This window comes from Hypanus sabinus, chromosome 19, assembly GCF_030144855.1.
Source record: "Hypanus sabinus isolate sHypSab1 chromosome 19, sHypSab1.hap1, whole genome shotgun sequence".
Classification (NCBI taxonomy): Eukaryota; Metazoa; Chordata; class Chondrichthyes; order Myliobatiformes; family Dasyatidae; genus Hypanus; species Hypanus sabinus.
In genome coordinates this window covers 14639502-14660727 of record NC_082724.1, presented here as the reverse complement: position 1 = coordinate 14660727, position 21226 = coordinate 14639502, and the positions used below count along the sequence as shown (strand labels likewise).

General features: G+C 41.3%; 1 protein-coding gene and 1 long non-coding RNA gene across 2 annotated transcripts in view; one reads left to right on the top strand and one right to left on the bottom strand.

The window, feature by feature from the left end:
• Window positions 1-252: 252 nt before the first annotated feature.
• Window positions 253-8003, bottom strand: LOC132377745 (uncharacterized). The gene is made up of 3 exons (XR_009506756.1): window positions 7870-8003; window positions 6271-6469; window positions 253-4988 (listed from the first exon to the last, which is right to left on the bottom strand). It is a non-coding gene; the product is annotated as an uncharacterized LOC132377745 (long non-coding RNA).
• A 62-nt stretch (window positions 8004-8065) lies between these two features.
• Window positions 8066-21226, top strand: part of LOC132377744 (protein shisa-5-like) — a 106500-nt gene continuing 93339 nt past the window's right edge. Inside the window, exon 1 of the mRNA XM_059944056.1 lies at window positions 8066-8288. Coding sequence (XP_059800039.1) covers window positions 8225-8288 — 64 coding nt within the window. The 5' untranslated portion in view covers window positions 8066-8224. The remainder of the gene's footprint in view (window positions 8289-21226) is intronic.

The window sequence follows — 21226 nt, the reverse complement described above, 5'->3', positions numbered from 1 at the left end:
AGGACCTATTCAATTGTACTGACTAAGTAATCTATCTGAGTTAATACCACTTTCTGTGTGTTTGGACCATATCCTTCTAAATGTTTTTTTTATTCAAAGTCCTGTCCACCTCTATTTCCTTCAGCAGCTTATTCAATATTTAAATACAACACAAGAAGTAAACTGTTCATTAACTACTCAAAAAGTACATTTATTATCAAAGTATGTATACATTATACAACCTTGAGATTCATCTCCTTCGAGGCAGCCACAAAACAAAGAAATCCAAACAATGCAAAACAAAGACCATCAAACACCCAATGTGCAGAGTTAAGAATAAAGAAATTTAGTCAGCAGTTAAATCATTCCCCCAACTGATCACACAATAGAATTACTGTATCCATCAAAGGATTTTCATTCTCAAAGCTTCAACATTTAAACTACTTTCATTGTCAAGTTTTGTCCTTTGAGGCCCAAGGAAAGCTTTTACCAGTATTGATATCCATGTAATGAAAATCCGATCTACTGGAATTTTAATCTTATGGAAATCCGTGTCCTATAAAATCCACATTTTATTTCAAGATTGGAGCAGCACATCTGACCACCATCCACATCTAAACAACCAAAAGATTCTTTACTTCAGAATGAACTTAAGTAGAAGGCCTTAGCGTCTCCATTTCACATAAAGGCTTTCTCTTCCACCTCACTTCCTCTTTCTGGCCTTATGAGCTGCAGGTGGGAAATACTAACCACTGCTCTATGAAATCTCTTTTTCTGTTGAATAACAAAAGCATGTTCACCATGCTCCAATTATAGCTCATAGGATATTCTCTGTTTTAGAAAGTTCTGGCTGGTATACTCATTTAGTAATATGACTCTCATTAGGTCATGAATACAAAACTGCACAGTCATAGCTTGGACTACTTCAAGTTACCAATTTATGAAAGGTCAATAGCATTTGCAACAATACAGGCTTGAAGCTGTGCATATGGCTTTTTAAAAATGTTTTTGTTGTTTTTAATTTAAATACTTAGCTACCAGTCCAAATAAAACAGAATCACATCTGTAGAAGAGTAAAGTACTTCAGAATTCAGCTAACACGGAATCAAACCACTTAAGCATGTGCAATTCTTCAATAAAAATAGAATTAAATGTCAATTGAAAGCAAAACTGATTGATTCCTAGAGTTTTCCTACTCATTCTGAAAGGCTTCAATAGAGTGTACGTGGGTGGGATGTTTCCCATGATGGGAGAGTAACACCAGAGGACACAGCCTCAGAATGGAGGGACGTACTTTTAGAATGGAGGTGAGGAGGTATTTCTTTAGCCAGAGAGTGGGGAATCCATGGAATTCGATGCCACAGGCGGTTCTGGAAGCCAAATCATTGGGTATATTTAAGGCAGAGGTTGATAGATTCTTGATTAGTCAGGGCATGAAGGGATACAGGGCAAAGGCAGGAGATTGGGGCTGAGAGGGGAAAATGCAACAGGCATGAAGAAATGGCAGGCAGACTCAATGAGCCAAATGCCTAATTCTGCTCCTGTATCTTACAGTCATTCTCATGAAATCAGTTGTATGGATGTGATATACATCCTAGGGCTGCGGGAGGCAAAGGGGGAGATTGCTGTGGCTCGTGCTGAAATTATTCAGCATTTCCTTGACACAAGGTGACTGGAGGACAGCAAACATTTCCCTTCTTCACAGCAGGCAGCAGGGAAAACCTTGGCAACTATAGACGTGTGAGCCCAACAGCAACAGGGAAGATCTATGATCTTTGTAAAGATAGGGACTAATCAGAGATAGCCAACAGGGTTTTGCCAAGGGCAGGTCCTGTCTGATCGATTAGATTGCATTCTTTGAAGAGGTAATAGTGTATTGATGTGGGCAGGGCAGTAAATCATAGAGTGATGCTATTACAGCTTGGGGCATTCCAGACTTTGGAGTTGAAATCTGCTGCCATTCTTTGGCGAAACCTTTTATTATGTTTTATAACTCTAAAACATTAGACTAATTCAAAGGAAGACATGGGAATCCAGGAGTGTGGATCTAACTTCATGTTTACTTTAAGTGAGGTGCTCATATAGCACATGGTAGCATGACGACATATGTAATTCATGTATTTTTACATATAACCTGCAATTAATTATTTAAATGGACAAGAATGCTTCAAACAACATATATACAAGACTACTGAAATATTAAATACACTCATCTTTGATAAGGTGTCACAAGGAAGGCTAGCTCAGAGGGTTAGAGCCCATGGGATCCAGGGCAAGTTGGCAAACTTGAGCCACAATTGGCCCTGCAGTAAGGAGACAGAGGGTGATGGTAGAGATCTATTTTTTATCATTAGCATACAGTTCGTGATACGTGAGCAAGAGATGAGGAGACACAATCAGCAAATTAATAGATGATTTAAACATTGGTGTAGTTTATGGTAATGTGGGAGTCTTAAGCTACCGATAATTATTGCAGTTTTAGTGAGATGGGCTGAAAGATGGCAGATGGCATTTAATTCAGACAAATGCAAGGTCGTGCATTGTGGGAGTTGTAATGAGGCTTCAATAAACACAATGGATTGCAAAGACTTGGAGAATACCGTGGCAACTCAGAGTACAGGCCCATAGAACTTTGAAGGTGGCAACACAAATAGATAGCATGGTTAGGAAGGCACAAGGGAAATTGGTGTTCAGTAGTTGGGGCACTAGATAGAGAAGTAGACAGGTTATGTTCTAACACAATAAACCTTGGCCAGACCTCAGCTGGAGTTTTGTGTGTTCAGCAAAGAGTGGGAAACACCACATAGTAGGAACTCAGTTGATCTGGTAGCGGCAATGGGGGAATATGTACAGCTAATGTTTCGGGCAGAGACCCTTCATCAGGAAGGATGGGATGGTGCAGTGCAGATTCACCAGGATGTTGCCCAAGATGGAGCAGTTGCATTATGGGGAGAGACAGGAGAAGCCAGGTCTTCCCATCCTGAAGCACAGGAGGGAGATCATTTAGGTATAAAGTTGTGCTTGGGCAGGGATAGGCCTGGTAGGAAAACTTTTCTGCATACCAGATGTAGAAAACAACTAAAGATCACAAGGGGGCAGAGATTTAGAGGGGATGTAAGAGTGATTTACTTCACTCTGAGAGTGGCAAGTACCTGAAATGCACTGCTGGAGGGAGTAGTTGAAGCTGGGTCACTGACAGCATTCAAGTAGTGTCCAGATGACTTTGATTCTGTGGATAATGTGCTGACAAATAGGGTTAATACCAAAAGGTGCCCACTGATTGGCATGGATGGTTCATTTCCACACCATATGGTTCTATAATCAGACTCGTGCTGGTCTGTCAGTCATCTGGTTAATAATTAACAATGGAGTTCTTACCCAAGTTGCTTCAACAGCACCTCCTGAGTCCCCTATACCACCACTGGACATGACAAAAGCAGAAGACACATGGGAACATCATCAGGGCATTCATACACCATTCTGACCTGGAAATACCTTGCCATTCATCATCGTGTCTAGTGTCTGGAACTCCTTCTCCAACAACATTGTGGGTGAAATCTTACCATCACCTTAAGGCCAATCACGGAGAAAGATTAAATACTGGATTTGCCAGCAATATCCGATTGCTGAAAAATGCTTGAATAAAGTGAAGATGAGATTCTATTAGCTATCAATAGACAATGACATATTTCCATCATGTCTCGCTCCACACAGCTTCCTTGGATTATGACTGATCTTTCTTTTAACTTGCAAAGAGGACTTGATTTAGGTCTCTTGTTCAAGAAACAGAATGGCTTTTTTGCCTCCTCTAATCTAAAACTTTTGTTGCTTTTCACACCATTCTCTGCTTCCTTTATTAATTCCCCCAATTTATTTATTTAATTATTGAGATCCAGCACAGAATAGGTTCTTCTGCCCCTTTGAGCCATGCCACCAGCAATCCCCAATTTAATCCTAGCCTAATCACAGAACAATTTACAGTGACCAATTAACCTAGCAACCTGTACATCTTTGGACCGTGGGAGGAAACTGGAGCACCCAGAGGAAACCCATATGGTCATGCAGAGAATGTACAAACTCCTTACAGACAGTTGAGTCACTGGTACTATAAAGCATTGGGCTAACCATTACACTACCACTTGTAAATGTTCACAATATTCAAGGATTTGTCAGGGGACTTAAATGGATTTGTCACAGTCATCACCAACTTCATAAGGATTCGCATGGACAAGTGTGTACCGTCATAAGCATTTAGAGTCTTCCCCAAGCAGAAGCTTTGGATGAATCAGGAAATTTGAAATCTGCTGAGGGCCACTTAGGGCTGGGGACACCGAGTTAAAGTTGAGTTCATTGTCACAAATACGTCTATGCACAGGTGGAACAAAAAAGTTACCCATAGCATCATCTGAGCAGCATTCACAAGATAAACTTAAATTAATTCAAAGATTCAAAGTACATTTATTATCTAAGTATGTATGTCATATACAACCCCAAGATTCATCTTCCCCACAGGCAGGTACAAAACGAAGAACAATGGAACCAAACTGTCCAAAGAGAAACATCAAACCCACTTCCCTCCTCCCAGGTGCAAAATCAAAATTGTGCAAATGGTAACAAGAACAAGGAAAACCCAGAATATAAAACACAAAAATCACAAAATATATTTCAATACAGTTCAGCTCAGTGTTCGTTATCTGAAGGCCTTTGGTGGCATTATTCGCTGGTGCCACCTTCAATTATATGTTTTTTAAATTACAATTGAACAAAAAAAAAGTCCATTTTACTGCAAAGTTGTCAAGTGGCTGGTGGTGCTGTTAAACTGTGGTGATTGGGGTTTTATCGGTTGGTTCAAGAACCAAATGGTAGAAGGGAAACAACTGTTCTTGAACTTGGGTGTCAGGCTTCTGTACCTCCTGCGTGATGGTAGCTTCTAAAAGATGGCATGGCCCAGATGGTGGGAATCTCTTATGAGGGACGTTGTCTCCTTGAGGCAGCACCTCCAGCAAATACTACCAATAGATGGGGGAAGGGTGAGATACAACTCCTGCAGCTTCTTACAGTCATGCACATTCAAACTGCCATATCAGACCATAATGCAACCAATCAGGTTATCTCCTGTAGAAGTTTGTTAGCACATTAAATCATTAATATTTAGAGATAATAAACAAGATTTATGACTGTATACTTAAATATAATAAAGTCAAAAGCCTTGGTTGGGTACTTAGATAAATATACACATTATAAAATAATTGGATGGTAATAAACCGTGAGTACTGGGCATTATCTTCAATGTGTGTTACTGATGATGATGAGGCCTCCATCAGTCAGAGTTGACCATGGATGTTGCATCTTAGCTCTCTGGATATGCAAGTCAGGGCAGTACAATATGGAGAACAAGCTGCTGCCCCTGTAGCAAGCAACCCCTCTCTAAGCATCTGATGAACTCAAAGGAACAACAGAAACCGATACAGTTTGGCATCAGCGGCATCACAAGTGAACTCACTCAAGGTAGGACCGCCTTAGGGACTCCAGCTCTGGACTTTTCCATCAGGGTTTACTCCCAAAACCTTCCCCATGAGTGGGTATAGCCGCAAGGCAGCAGAGGCTTGAGATCGGAGTTTCCCTTCTCCTAGATGAGCTGCCAGCCACGGCTGACGAGCCCCATCTGCCCGAAGTGACTGGTTTTAAGGCACCAGTAGCCCGTCTTTGCCCCTTGTCTGTAGAAGCAGTTCTGCCAGGCTTAGTAGCTAAGCCACATATGAAGGCCGGGAGCTGGACTTGGTTGTCAGAGGCTATTTGAGTCACACGCCATTAGGACCATTTAATAGGTAGTGGAAGCTTGTCCCCCATTCCCACTCCCAGTTACAATAACCTTAAGAAGCATTATTATTAACACCTATAAAATTACTTCATTATTTCTTAAACATAAATTTTGGCAGGAAATGTTTGCCAAGAAATGGCATATGTTAGCCCAATGGGTTACTTTGAAGAGCTTTACAAGCAAATAATATAACAGTAGCCTCTGGCCAGGTGGAATGAACATCAATTTCTCTAACCTAGTAAATGCCCCCCCTCTCTTTTTTCATTCCCCTATCTGGATCTCCTTCAACCCTTCTCTTCTCCTCACCCACCCATCACTTCCCTGGTTCCCCTCCTCCTTCCCTTTCCTCAATGGTTCACTGTCCTCTCCCATTAGATTCCTTCTTATTCAGCTCATTAACACTTCCATCTATCACCTCCCAGCTTCTTACTGCATCTGCCCTCACCACTTTCCCTCATGCCCGGTTTCACCTGTCACTTTCTGGCATCTCCGGTCCTGGCGAAGGGTCTCAGTCCGAAACATTGACTGTTTATTCTCCTCCGTAGATGCTGCCTGACTTGCTGAATTCCTCCCGCATTTTGTATGTGTTGTTAATGCTGAACGTTGTTGTTTTGAATATTGGTAGAGATTTCCTTAATCCCCAACAGGAGACCAAATATCCAATTTTGCCTACAAAAGAATGAGACGAGAAATTGTTAAACTTATGAGTTTCCATAATTCAGTATTAAATGCAAGAAAATAAAACTTTGCAGAAAGAAAGCAACAGCACATTTTTTTGAACTTTGCACCTGTACGAATTTGGACCAAAGTTCTGATGCAATTCATTTCTCAATTAATCTAATATATATATTCTTGCCAGGGGAAGGAGGACTTTTCTGATTGAACTTCAGATACAGTATTGATATAAACATTCTTTTTCTGTGCAGCTTTTGAAGCACAGTGGATATGCTAACAGTGATTACATTCCATTGCAAGCAATTTCATCCAAACTATTAACAATAATATATAATTTAATCACCATTCAGTTCAGTACCAATCACACTCAATGGTAATTCCTTACCCACGTCATTATTAATTGCTTTGTCTCATTCCTGCCTTCCCAAGGGATCAAAAACAACTATATATATTTCGCCAATCACCTTTCCAGATCTTAGCTTCATCCCACCCCCTCCGGTCTTCTATCATTTTGCATTTCCCCCCTCCCCCCACTACTTTCAAATCCCTTACTATCTTTCCTTTCAGTTAGTCCTGACGAAGGATCTCGGCCCGAAACATCGACAGCGCTTCTCCTTATAGATGCTGTCTGGCCTGCTGTGTTCCACCGGCATTTTCTGTGTGTGTGTTGTATATATATTTAAAACTGCATGTGGTTCATATTAAATATATTGTAACCCCTTTTCACTTTCCCTTAGATATCTCCTTAAACAATGATAAAATAAAAGATATAACCAAATGGAAAGAATGCTTTTCATAGTTAAAGTTTTGTAACATTTACATTCACTTAAACAGAAAAATGTTTGTAGCAGTTCCAAAAGATAGTGGACTGTCAACAATAGACTGCTGCAACCATTTGTGCACTCAGGGACTTGGAATATATTTAGTGTGTAAGTATATTTTATCTTATATGTGCCATCTGTGCTTTGTGCTATGTGTGGCCATTGGTTCTCTGTTTTGCACCTTGCCCCCCCCCCCCATTAACTCTGTTTCATTTGGCTGTATTCATGTGTGGTTGCATGACAAATAAACTTGAGCCTGAAAACATTTGTGCTGGTTACTTAAAGAAGGTAGGTAGCTGGTGACGAAGTACACGGCATCGGGTTACTGCTTGCAAATATTGCCTATTGGCAGTCATCATCTCCACATGTTCAGTTCCACGTGAAACCCTGCCATTAAATTGTGAGAACAGTGGCTGTCTGAACTAATTTCAGTTATGTTTTTTTATTGCTCTGCTCACTGTAAGCTCTTAAGGGAATTAGATGAGTGTGGTGTGAGAGAGTGGGTGGAGAAGGGAGAGAGGAGAGGGAGGCAGGGATAGAGAGAGGGGCAGATAGGTAGATAGATGTACATACCCAGGTGGGAAATAGTGATGTGAACCAGTTTGGAGTATTTGTACATTTTTAAGTGCCCATTTTTCATCAAACGTTGTCATTTTCATGTTTCATCTCTGGGAGGCACTGTCCGGTTTGTTGTGATGTTTGAGAACTTCTCCCCTTCGAGGGTGAGTCACAGCGGCACGCTTTCGCCTTCTGGGTGCAGGTTGGCTTGTCGACGCTTCTGGTGTCTGGAGATCCGGAGTTCCAAGCGGGTCGTGTTTGCCGGCAGACAGTAGCATCCGCCCGCCAGTGACTTGCTCACCCCCCGCCTGTGTTTGTGCACACCTCCTGTGAAAATAAACTGAAAAAGTTACATTATCGCTGTAACCCAATGGCGTCAATACGCTTGTCGATTACCAGCGTTTTGGGGTGCTTCGTGATCTTTGTACCCCTCGGTGAGTTTTTTTTTAAAACATTGTAATTAATGTTTCACGTTGACCTAAAGAGTTTTCGAGACCACTTTGTTATGTTTCAGTTCAGTATTTGAGATGAGTACTCAGTGCCCAACCGCATCATTTCTCCGTGGTTTAGTGAATCCAGGCTGCATTTTAAAGAAAATGTAGATTATTCCATAGTTCAGCAACTCCCATTTCCACCTCCCTCCCCAAAGGGTCAGGCTCGACTCTTCTCGCTGAGCGTTGTGAGTGGTGGCTGGGCTTTCGGGGCGAGGAGGAGTACTTGCCCCGGAGTCTTCTGCGTGAGGGTTATTGGATTAATTGTGATGGCGCATGCAGTCGAATAGTTTATAATGTTATGCTTCCTGCCCGGTGGCGGGATGAGCACGTGAACGAGGATCTATTGACCGTTGACTTCAGCCTTGACGGGAGGGAGTTACTTTGCTGGAAACATAAACGGCACTTTGTAGTGACTCCGTGTAATTGGTTGACCTGGGTAATGAACGTGGTATATGTGTGTGTGTGTGGAGTAACATTTTAAACAGCTGCGTAAGTTCTTAAATGATAGGTGTGATTAACAACGGTGAACTTTATTCTGGTACAAGCACTATTGACTCACCGGCGGAATCTATACGCACTTTGTACCCGTGTCCCAGGCCATTAGACACGGGGCCGTTTGGCCCGTTGAATCTGCTCCACCATTCCAACATGGCCGATTGGTTATCCTTGATGCCCCTACTAATCCAGAACCTATCCAAATATACCCAAAGACCTGGCTCCACAGCTGTCTGTGGCAATGAATTCCACAGATCCACCACAGATTTAGCCTCTGGCTAAAGAAACTCTTTCTCATCTCTGTTCTAAACGGACGTTCTTCTATTCTGTGGCTGCTCCCTCTGGTCTTTGGCTCCCCCACTATAGGAAACATCCTCTCCATGTCCATTCTATCTAAGTCTACAATAGGTTTCAACAAGATCCCCCATTCTTCTAAACGCCAATGAGCCATTTAGTGCTCCTCAGACATTTAACCCTTTCATTCGTGGATCATTTTCATGAACCTCTTCTGGATCATCTCAAATGCCAGTGCATCCTTTCTCAGATAAGGCATCTTTTCTTTATCCCAAATGTCTTTCCTTCTAAAACATTGAAATGTTTGATTATTCTGTGCTGTTGTAGTGGATGAGTATGTTCACCCATGAATCTTTGACCTTTCACCTTCTGTCTTTTAGGCCTTTGACCTGATAATTTTGTTTGTTTGTTTCTGCTCAAAATCACATTTCATTTTGTGCTGGTCGGTTTTTTATAAAAAAGGAATTGCAAGTATACCACTAATCTTGCAGGATAGGAGATTCTCTGTGTTCTGTTTTCTGAAAGGGTATTGAATTAGCATTTTGTATGATGCATGTCGCCTCAGGGACTTGTCTGTATTAAGAAAATTATACTTCTCTGGTTGCAAGTTTCTACATGTCATTGACTTTAGTATCTGCTCCTCAGTGGATGTGAGTGTGTGGCTTGAGTGATGCCTTATCTCATCAGAATCTGGCATATTGAATAGGAATTGCAGTGAGAAAAATCAGAAAAGCTTAATGTTATTGAGATCCTCTTTGATTTTACAAGCAGAGGAGATGAGGTGGAGCTGTAAATGGAACACATTTTATTGAGTACAGCAACTCAACTAGACAACAGCATACTAAGTTTGTATCACATAGCACTCAGTTCTTAAAAAGAATTTTTATGTAACTACTACACTGCTTCCCTTTTTACATAGGGAAAACATGCAGGCCATTGTGTTTTGTAACTCCAAAACATAAAAGCTAATTGAAAGGAAAACAAGGGAGCCAAGAGATACGAGTCTTAATTACTTTAAGCAAGGCGCGCATGTAACACGTGGTGATGTGATGACATATGCTGTTTACATACTTTTACATATAACCTGCAATGCATTATGTAAACTAAGAATGTGTAATCAAACTATATTTACAATATTCAAATATTACTGAAATATTAAATACACAATACTCCTCTCTGCTTAGCTATGAATTCAAACTCAATATAGAATGCATCTCAATTTGTATACATACTATATATACAGTATACTATATAATACAACTACTATATGGACATCCACAGCATGGTAAATTTTTAAATTGCCCCATTCAGATTTTAAAAGATTGAATTGCTGTGGAGACTGTTTACTCTAGTCAGATGTCTTTCTTGACAAGGGAACCAGTCTGCTTGGCAGGTGAGATGTGGGTGTGAATCACTCTCGGCTTCCTCCATGGTGGTGTAGGAAGTGACGCTGGAACTGCAGGAAGTGGTTCTGACAGCTCTGGACACCTTTTTTCTCCTTTTCTCGTCTTCTGTCTTTGGGTTGACTTCGACCCTTGCTTCTCTTCCAGTCCCAACTTCTTTCTCTCTCTTTATCCCACTCTCAATCCCTTTCTTTTTCTTTATCATGTTCCTTCTATCTTTTATATCTTTGTCTTTTCTCATTCAAGTTCTTTCTGTTTGCCTGTTCTCTCCTTTTCAACTTCTCATCTTTCTGTTTCCTTTTTCTTTTGGTTTCTTGTGAGTATCTCTGAATTTGCTAACTTTTGAAGAAGTTGGGTCTCATTTATCCTCTACCATTTCCATGGCACTTATGTCATCTTCCTCTTTCTTTTCCATTTTCTGCTTTCTAGGATGTACATCCTGATCTTAGGAAGGTGCATTTAGTTCAATGGTGTATCTCTTATTAATCCTATTTCTCCTTTTACGATCTGATCTTTCCTCTTGATTTCCTCATCAGAGCATCATCTGACAAATTCTATGTTTTCAAATCTTCTTTGACTTCTTTCTTTTTAGCCTTCCATTCACCTAGCTGTGCTTCGCTGTTTGCATCTACTTTTACAAGGAGCTTTTTATGTCCCATTTGAAGTTCACGCAATAACCTTAATGCATGCAGAGTTGATTCTGGTTCTTTAAAACCAGTTCTTTTGCAACTTCCCTGAAGCTCCTTGAACTCTCTTCCAGTTTAACACCAAAGCACATTTCACAAGTAAGTATCTAATTAACATTTCAGAAGTTTTCTCAGATAAGTTGCCTACAAAAATTATTGTAGTTGGACCACTTTCTTGAGACCTCTGAGCAGCATGGCCCTTCCTTGGTCCAGAGGCACAGAGGTTTGTCATCTTTTGGGCAATGCTTCATTGTGTAGAGCATAGAGACGGTTGTGGCATCATCCAGTACCTTTCTTAATTCACTTTCAGTTGACTCTGTTGTAAGGATATGGCATGCAAATGGTGGATGGATCTCCGATCATGTTGTACTTGTCTCAGCCAATCATAGCCTCACAATGCTAGCCCTCCTGTTTTTACCACAGACAAACCCAGTATGGGTTGCTGGTTATTGTAGTTTACAGATGTCACTCCCACTGGAGTTATCTCCAGTATAAGTTCTTAGTTGGATATCTGCAGGCTTCGGTCAGTATTTTAGAAATGCCATTCAAACTCATTTTGTGGAATGACTGAAACAGTCAAGCCAATGTCCAATTCCATTTGAATTAATTTACCATTCACCTCTGGTATAAGACATTGCTTGTCTTTTGTTACTTTTCACATTGTAAATCTCAAATCTCCTCAGTCCTGTGTTACTCAGTCTCACTTCCTCAAACATTACCATCTCTAATTCACTTTTCTGTGATAGGGTTTTTTCACACAGGTGGGCATCTCCTTCCCACAATAACTTATGAGGAGGAGGCCACAGTATTTTGTTCAAACTTAGTAAAACCTTTTAGGTTGTACTCGAATATCCTAAGGAAGCCCGATGGCATTGGATGAGAATCTCACATCCTGAGAAAACACCAACTTATCAGCACCTATCAATTCCCATTGGCCATAAATCCTGTTTGGACAACTTTGGGCTCATAAGTGTAAACATGATCTATTTCATATGGACTTTCTTATTGTGTAATCTGATGACTATTTTCCTCAGAATTTTTAAGTGTTCTGGTTTGGTCTTTTGAGTGATGGCCTTGATTTCAAACACTCCTTGGGATCCTTTACATTTTGTTCATCCTTGACACAAAGTTTTGAGTCTGACTTGTCCCCATGTGGTAGTTTGGTATGGATATATAACCTTTTATGTGTATGAAATGTCAGTGGCATGAATTCCTCACATTCACAGTCAACTATAAGGCAAATGGTCCTGGGTCGAATCAGGCCGGCTCCTCGCACACTTTCCACCCGTGCTGGGTTGAGCATCGACTAGCAATTCAGCAGCATAAAACTTTAAAAAACGGACAAAAATGCTAAAGATACGGCAAGGTTACCGCCCAACGCGCCACAAGGCGCGGAAAGAACCAAAAGTTAACTATATGTGGAAGTGGGGCTGGGCCAGACTGTCCAAAGTATTAAGTGTCTGGAAACTGTAATAAATCTGGAGGTGGGCAGGGGATAGTACTGCTCTCTTATGCAGGGGTTCTGTGTAGGGTTATATGGTTTGCAATGGGGGCCAACACCAACAAAGTTTGACACACTTTGTTCTGGTTCTTCAGCAGTACCCCCACCCCTCTATTAGTTGCTTCAGGGCTTTAAGAACTATCCATGATCATCAATACCTGGCTTGTCTCCCAGAGGAAAGCAGATGTGAAACTTGTATCTAAGGATCCTCCTGTACTGTTTTATTTAGAGATGTTCACACTGGGTCTATGAACGGAGTGCCAGGCTAATGCTAGATAAAGCCAGAAATTGCCAGTCCTCACTCAATTGGCCAAGGTCACTGGCAGTTTTCTCTCTGTGTCCTTGTATTGACTGTACATGATAGTTCCCCAAATATTTGTAGTAACTCCCTTGCACACACCCACAGACTGACATGGCAGGCTACCATTGGAATCCTCCTGCAAAACTACTCGTGTGGTGATGTATGTAGTTGGTACTTGAGTCAATTGCCCTTTCCAGTAGACAGACATTAACTGTAACCTGTAGTTTGCCGAAGTCCTGTTGCCCTATGTCCATGGTGCAGAACTATTCCATTAATTCCAGAGTCTGTGGATTGCTCTTCATCCCAATCCATATTTTCCTCTTCCCACCATTCAGGCTCTTACGTCCCCAGAATTTCCCATTGAAATTGATATGTGTCCACCTGATCTAGCCTGCATTCAAGAAAGTGGATGGTGACATTACTGTCATTCATTGCTTGAATTATGTTTATTCCAGAGCTGCACTCCAAGCAAATTATCCTCCTGTTCCACTATGTCATTTCCACACTGGGATCATTCAATAAACTCTTATAAATGTCAGATCATATTAAGTCGTTCTGTCTGAATTCCCTCTCCAGTCAGTCTGCACACAAAGCAAACCTGTATTGCTTGATCAATAAAGGTTTAGACATTAGGGTCTTTACTTTGCCCATGTATTCATCATTTTCTCTGATGTCTCGTTGCACATCAAGCCTGTAGAACTGCTTGTTAATGGGTGATGAAATGAATAGTTTCTCAATCTGAAGCCATAATGAATGAAAATCCTCAGCATTGGAGAAAAATATCAGTAAGTCCTGATCTAATCTGTCATCCAGAGTTTGTGTGGACACTAGGCTACCAATAATATCTGGCATAGCTCTGACTGTACCAACATCAACAGTATCCTCTTCTTCCTTCCTGATTATTATTCCATGGTCAATGTCACTTAGGTTAAATCTTTTCTTCATTCTGATGTTTAGTCTGACCAACAACTGAACCTCTTGACCATGTCAGCATGCTTTTATGCATGGAGTTGAGGCCGCATGACTGTCTGATTAGGTATTTGCATTAACAAGTATCTAATAAAATGGCCACAGAGTGCAAACAGCATTGTTCCAGATACTGTCGTTCAGTAAGCATTACTCCCTCAAGTATAGCATATCTGATTTATTGGTCTTTGTCTCAGCCCATGCTGCAACATGAAGAACCACAAACACTTGTGACTGCTGGTCAGATGTTGCCGCATGAGAGAGAAGGAGTACAGTGACTGTATGTGTGGAAAGTAGAGCATGTGGTTTACAGAGCAGAACAATAATGACAGCAAAACATCAAGGAAATAGTGAGGTATGAGCACTCTGTATAAGGAATGTATGGATGTACTCCCAAGAACAATGTCACCATCAAGGTTCCAGGGTGAACGTAGAACAGAACAATAGTGCTATCAAAGTTCAAAGTAAGTATCTAAGTACATTAGATAACCCTGAGATTCATTTTCTTGTGGACATACTCAATAAATCTATAGAACGATAACCACAGTAGAATCAATGAAAGATTGCCCACCTTGAATGCAGAAGACAATAAATGGTGCAAATTCAAAAATAAAGAAAGAATAATAATAAATAACTGAGCACTAAATATTGATATCATGAGATGAAGAGTCCTCGCAAATGAGTCCATTGGTTGTGGGAACATTTCAGTGATGGGGCAAGTGAAGTTGAGTGAAGTTATCCCCTTTGCTTCAAGAGCCTGATGATTGAGAGGTAATAACTGCCAGATGGGGTGATTTGGGTATCTTAGAAATGACTGATTTCCTGGGATTTTCATGCACACTTCTCTGAAGTTTACAGAGAATGGTGCAAAACAAAACATTCAGTGAGCAGCAGTTCTGTGGGCGAAAATGCCTTCTCAATGAGAGAGGCCAGAGGAGAATGTCCAGACTGGTTCAAGCTGTCAGGAGAGTGACAGTAACTCAAGTATCCACACGTTAGCACAGTGGTGTGCAGACGAGCAACACTGAACGTGCAACACGTCAACCTTGAAGTGGATAGGCTCCGTCCTTGTACCTGATACAGTGGCCAGCTGGTTCACGATGTATGATTGACTTCCTTCTCACTTCACTGAATTCCTTGGTTTCAGGGATCTAGGACTGATCCCTAAAATTCCTGCCTTAAAACTCACTACATAACAATACTCTTTTCTGCAGCTCATTAAAAGCTACCAGTGTGTCCAAATGCTAGACATTCATCACAAACTTTTTTTTAAGTTACTTGGTGTTAAATGTTTAATTGGTCATATTGCTATGTGGTGAACTACATATACCTGTCTGGACACGCCCCCACGCTGACTGCTCCTATAGCTCCTCCCACTGACCGTGGCTCCTCCCACAGACCCCGGTATAAAGGCGATTGGGGCCTGAGCCCTGCTCTCAGTCTCCAGGATGTAGTATGGTGGTCAATTGCTGCTTGTTCTTTCTTCCAGTCAATAAAAGCCTATATCTCGCCTCATGTCTCAGAGAGTTATCGATGGTGCATCATGCTATGAAGCTCTTCAGAAGGTTTTGCTGCATTGAAGCTATCATATAAAGCAAGTTGTGGCTTTTCTGATTTGTGGACAGTCAACTGGCATTGGCACCTGTTGTCTTGAGTTTCATAGGAATTGATATCCTGAGGGACTATAAATTGTTGAATAGACAAGTCTTCAAAATTTGTTTCGATCCAATAGATTTGATCTATTAATGCTAGAACAGGGGTTTATCTAGATCGGGGTTCCTGACCTGCGGTCCATGGGCCCCTCAGTTAATGGTAGGGATCCATGGGGTAGTAAAGGTCTAGAACTATTAACACAGTGAAGAAACAAAACCTGCTTCAAAGGAACAAATGTCAGACAACATTAACTTCAAAGCTCTGTGACGAGAACTGAAGGATTATTCTAAAGTGAACTGTTCCTTTAAACGAGAGAGAGAGGGAGCGAACAGCTTGTGTGCTAATTCAGCAGCAGGGAGGGAGAAAGAAAGTGTGTGAATTGCCTTGGAAACTGAAAGGCGGAGTTATATGATGGACAGTCCGTGTTCAGCACTTGGAGATATATGCAAGGTCGGTCAACTTTTCAAATCAGACACACCAAAGGGGAGACACAAGAGACACATGACTCCAGAGGCAAGGAGGGCACTGGTGAGCTTTGTGTACCCACAACAAGGGTGGGATTTTGCTCACAGTGTGGACAAAGGGGTGACCGGTTGAGAGCTATTGGTGTGTTTAACCCTGGCCTGGGGTGATAACTCCACCACAGAAGATGGCATCCTCTTTTTGTGGTCACAAGTGGTGAATTTAAATAAGTTTCGGGAGCAGGAGGACGACGTGGAGGATTGGCATCGGCATTGGAAGACAAATCAACTCTCTTATCTCTGTCTCTCTCTCTCTCCAACTCTACTCAAATCAAATTCCAGAACTGAACTGATTACTTACCATACTACCATAAGACTATATCGCCTAATCACCTGTGCTGAGAAAGTTTGGGAACTTTATTTACTCACCTATATATATGCATATGCTTTGCTAATCTGTTTACTTTATCTCATTTTATGTTAATTTATTCACATAGTTACTAATAAAATACAGTTTATAATGGAAGAGTCAGGTGTGTCTATTTCTGCTGGTTCTTTTTAACCCTTTACAAGATATGTAACAGCTTGTAAGAAGATACAGAAACTAGTGATCAAAGGGAAGGGTCTTTAAAAGAAATGGCTTGGAGGATGAGAATGTGACGGTGTGGCAGAGATTCAGACAGTGGAAGGAGGAGGTCAGTGAGCCCAGGGGTTTAAAAACCCTTGAATTGCTTGCAAGTGGTGAACATATTGTTGATTTATTGATGGTATGTTGGTGCTCGAGATTTGATGCCAGCTGGTTGTTTGGTTCAAGAATTTATGAAACTGGCCATCTCCATGGTAACAAGCTTGATGTTGGTCAGTAGCCATTGTGCTTGTAGCACGGGGATGGGAAGAAATGGTGCAGCCAGTTAGAGGGGTAGACCAGCAGCTTCCATTGCATCTGGCAGGAGGGTATGAGGGAGTCAAGAGGAGGGATTCCCAGCCTGGTGTCCATTGCTTAATGGTGGTCCATGACACAGAAAGGTTGTGAACCCCTATTCTAGGGGATCTGAAATTTTTGGACCAGGAATAGCCTGTCATCACTGTGTTGGCTGAAGTGTTAGTTTTAGTCGGCATCCATGGCAAACGGAAAAAAAAGTTCATGTCTCAAGTTGTTCTGGTGAAGAGTCTTCAGTTTGAAACATTAACTCAGATGCAGCTTGTCTTGCTGAGTAGTTCCAGAATTTTCTAGTTTTACTTCAGATTTCCAGCATCTGCGTATTTTTTATTACATTTCTGCTTTCTGGATTAAGTGAACCATTAAGAACCAACTATTCTGAGCTAGCTGTCTTCATCTGGCACATTTGTCAAGTGCAGTGAACCAGGTCACTAATCATTCCTGAACCTGCTCTGTCAGAAGACGAAGTTCTAGAGCAGGGGTCGGCAACCCTTGGCTCTTTCACCTCTGTGCTGCGGCTCCCTGTGGCTTTGGAAAATAAATGATGAGTATTTAATTAAAATGTATTTTATGTTAGTTTGTTAGTTTTTGAAATGTAATTCTAAATTTGAAGATTATGGTGATCTTGTACAATCTAAATAAAATGTGTTTTTTGTCGCTATTAATATACGTCACCACTGCCAAAGCCTGACACCCGCCAGTGCGCAATTTCTTTAATTTTTCGATCCAAGGTAGGCTGATCACAGCTCTTCAGGGGAAAGGACGCACTGCCCTGCACATGTTGGAGGATGTTTTGGCATTCGAGCGCAAGTTGACAGTGCTTGCCAGAGATTTACAGAAAGGCACATTGTCTCACTTCCCCAATTTGAGAGAGTTCAATCAAGCTCACAACATGATAAATTCGGAGTATTTACATTCTGCAATCATCACAATGCAAACATCGTTTGGGAAACGCTTCTGTGAGTTCAGAGAGGAAAAAAACACATTATCCTTCCCGGTCACTCCCCTAAGCATCGATCCATCCCTGCTGAATACGACTGCATTGGCAGGTGTGAGTCAACCTGATCTTGAGATGGAACTGGCCGACACAGCCGACAAAGACATATGGGTGTCCAAGTTTAGACGCTTGACAGCAGACCTTGAAGATGTTGCCCGTCAGAAGGCCGTTCTTGCTCAGAATCACAAATGGAGTGATATTGAAAACCTCCCCTAACCGGACAAACTTGTGTTCAAAACATGGAATGCTATCCCCGACATTTATGTAAACATTAAAAGTATGCGCTTGGAGTCCTGTTGATCTTTGGATCCACATATGTATGTGAGCAGGTGTTCTCCAACATGAACTTTATTAAAAACAAACATCGCACACGCCTCACAGATGACAACTTACGATCCTGTGTAAAGATGAAGGTGACGTCATACAGCCCTGATATGCAGATGCTGTGCGCTGAGGTCCAGGAGCAGAAATCCCATTAACCAAGTATGATAAATATTTTAATTATTATTTTACATATATTCATATTTTTTCATTGTTCAGTGAAATAGTCCTTTTATTTTTCAGGTTGACAGCTGGCTGACGTTATTTTTGGTTTGCTGCTGGCGGACAATTTAAGTTCGGCGTTTTTCATAAATACAAGAAGGACTCAAATAGACATTGAGTATTTTACTTAAAAGTAACCTTCAACCCAACGTCTTTTTTTCGGAGTTCAAAATGTTTTTGTTGCATGCAGAAATGTAATTTCGTTTTCTCTGCAGGAGTTCATCAATTTCATAAATGCAACACATTATAGTTTGTTTATACATAGCATAAAGGCAAAAAAAAACGTTGTATGCAGTATTATTTCATTTTAAATGTCAAACGGGTTTTGTGGCTCCCAGTGTTTTCTGTGGGAAACGGGTCCAAATGGCTCTTTCAGTGCTAATGGTTGCCAACCCCTGTTCTAGAGGAAGCCTGGTCTCTTTATGCCCAATTGGGGAACCACTGAAAGTTAACTGAGAGCAGGAGAGTGCTGCAGTGGGTTTGGCTTAGGATCAGTCTCCCAGAGCCAGAGCAGGATTGCAATAGCATCCGTAAATCTCTGTCCACTATCACAGACCCTCTTCACCCAGGCCATGCTCTCTTCTCACTGCTGCCATCAGGTAGAGGGTATAGGAGCCTCAGGAGTCGTACCACCAGGTTTAAGAGCAGTTACTACTCCACTACCATCAGGCTCCTGAACAAAAGGAGATAACTACACTCACTAGCCCCATCATTGAAATATTCCCACAACCAATGATCTCACTTTAAAGACTCGTCATCTCATTATATCACGTTCTCATTACTTATTGCTATTTATATTTGCATTTGCACAGTTTGTTGTCTTCTGCAATCTGGTTGATCTTCCAATGGTCCTGTTATAGTTACTGTTCTATAGATTTGCCGAGCATGCCCACAGGAAATTCAATCTCAGTGGAATATGGTGACATATCTACTTTGGTAATAAAATTGACTTGACTTTGGCTTTGACATATTGTATGGGGCAAATGGGGAAAATAGTTCCATTTATTGATTCTTTTGGAAATAATTTAAGAACTTTGTTAATTGGATGCCATTAGCTTAGATTGTTTGGCACAACATCTTGGATTGAAGAAACTGTTCTTGTGCTATGTTCTCTTGCTTGATTGACATGGAGAATAAATCTGAAAGGACCTGTGTCGGAACTGATTGATCCTGAAACATTTTGAATAAAAACGGATATCTTGAACTAATTAACAGTAGTCTTCCAGGACACACACAGGGGTAAGGGTGTACAATTATAATTTCCCAAGGATTTTAGTGTACAATGTCCTGTGTATGTTACTCAAAATGGCTTCTTTGGTTTGTTACGAGTAGGAATGCTTCTTTGTCGGATAAGTGTTTCTCTCGCCGTTGTTTCGCTTTAGAATGGCTGATATGGTAATTGTATTCATTTGTTAATGGGGAATGTTATTGTGTCTTGTGAGGCTGGGAACTTGGGGGAGGGGTTTTCGTGGGTTTTTGGTGTGAGGGGAGTCGGGAGAAAGACGCCGAGGGAGGTGGACGTGCACTCGGAAGACCACCGGGGAGTCTGGGGTGGAAGACGTGGAAGCCGGAGGCAAGCGACGAAGGGTCAATTGGTTCGATGGTTGAGCTCCAACGAGTGCACTAAACAGACTGAACTTTGATAAGTTGGCGCCTTTTGTTTTTTTCCATATATATATATTGTATTGCCTAATACTCTTTTAATTTTAGTAAACTCTTTAAAGTGTTTTTCATAACGGTATTTGTTGTGGGTTTGATACTGTTGGCGGGCGCGAGGCATAAACTCGATTCTCACAGCACCTGCGCGTAACGGGAGGTGGGTTGGTGAGTGGCTGGATCTCTGTTTCCCCTAGACATATACCAGCCTTTTGGGTAAGTATTACATTAGTATTCAAGTATATAGAGTTAAACTTTCAAAAAGGCTGGACCTTTCTGACAAATTGCCACAGCATGTTTAGAATATGCGGTTTTGCCATTGTGCAACTTAAATTCTATAAAAACCAAGCCAGATGTTGTTGTCAAATATGATCACAATATTAGGCAATTATGTGAGTGCAGAGCAAACCTCAACACATAGCATTCCCAAGATATAGGGACCTTGTTTTAAAAGTCCAGTTGGAATGATTTTGTTTCCAAGAGGATTTGGGGACTAATTCTTTCCCGAGCCATTGCTGTAAGCCTGTTGTGGATCATCGGCCCACAATTTCTGTGCTAACGATGATGCTAAATTAAACCAGTGCCATCTGTCAGCAGGTGATCCATGTCCCTCCGTTCCCTACATGCTCGAAGTCAAAGTCGAGGTTATTATCATATGCTGAAGTCCCTGTGCCCACAGATGCGATTTACAACTTCCTTGAGGCAGCATCACGGGCACGTGGCATCAGAAAAGCAGCATTCACAAGAGAAAATCAAAGTAATCATAAAATACATACATTTTTACAAGAAAATATGTTTAGAACAAAAACAAATCAAAGTCCATTTTAGTGCAAGGTGGTCACGGTGTTCATAAACTGCAGTGATTAGGGTTTTGCTTGTTGGTTAGCAGTTGCAAGGGAATCAGCTGTTGTACTTGGTGGTGGTGGTGGGACTTCAGAGTTCTGTACCACCTTCCTGATAATTGTGCAAACCCGGCATAACC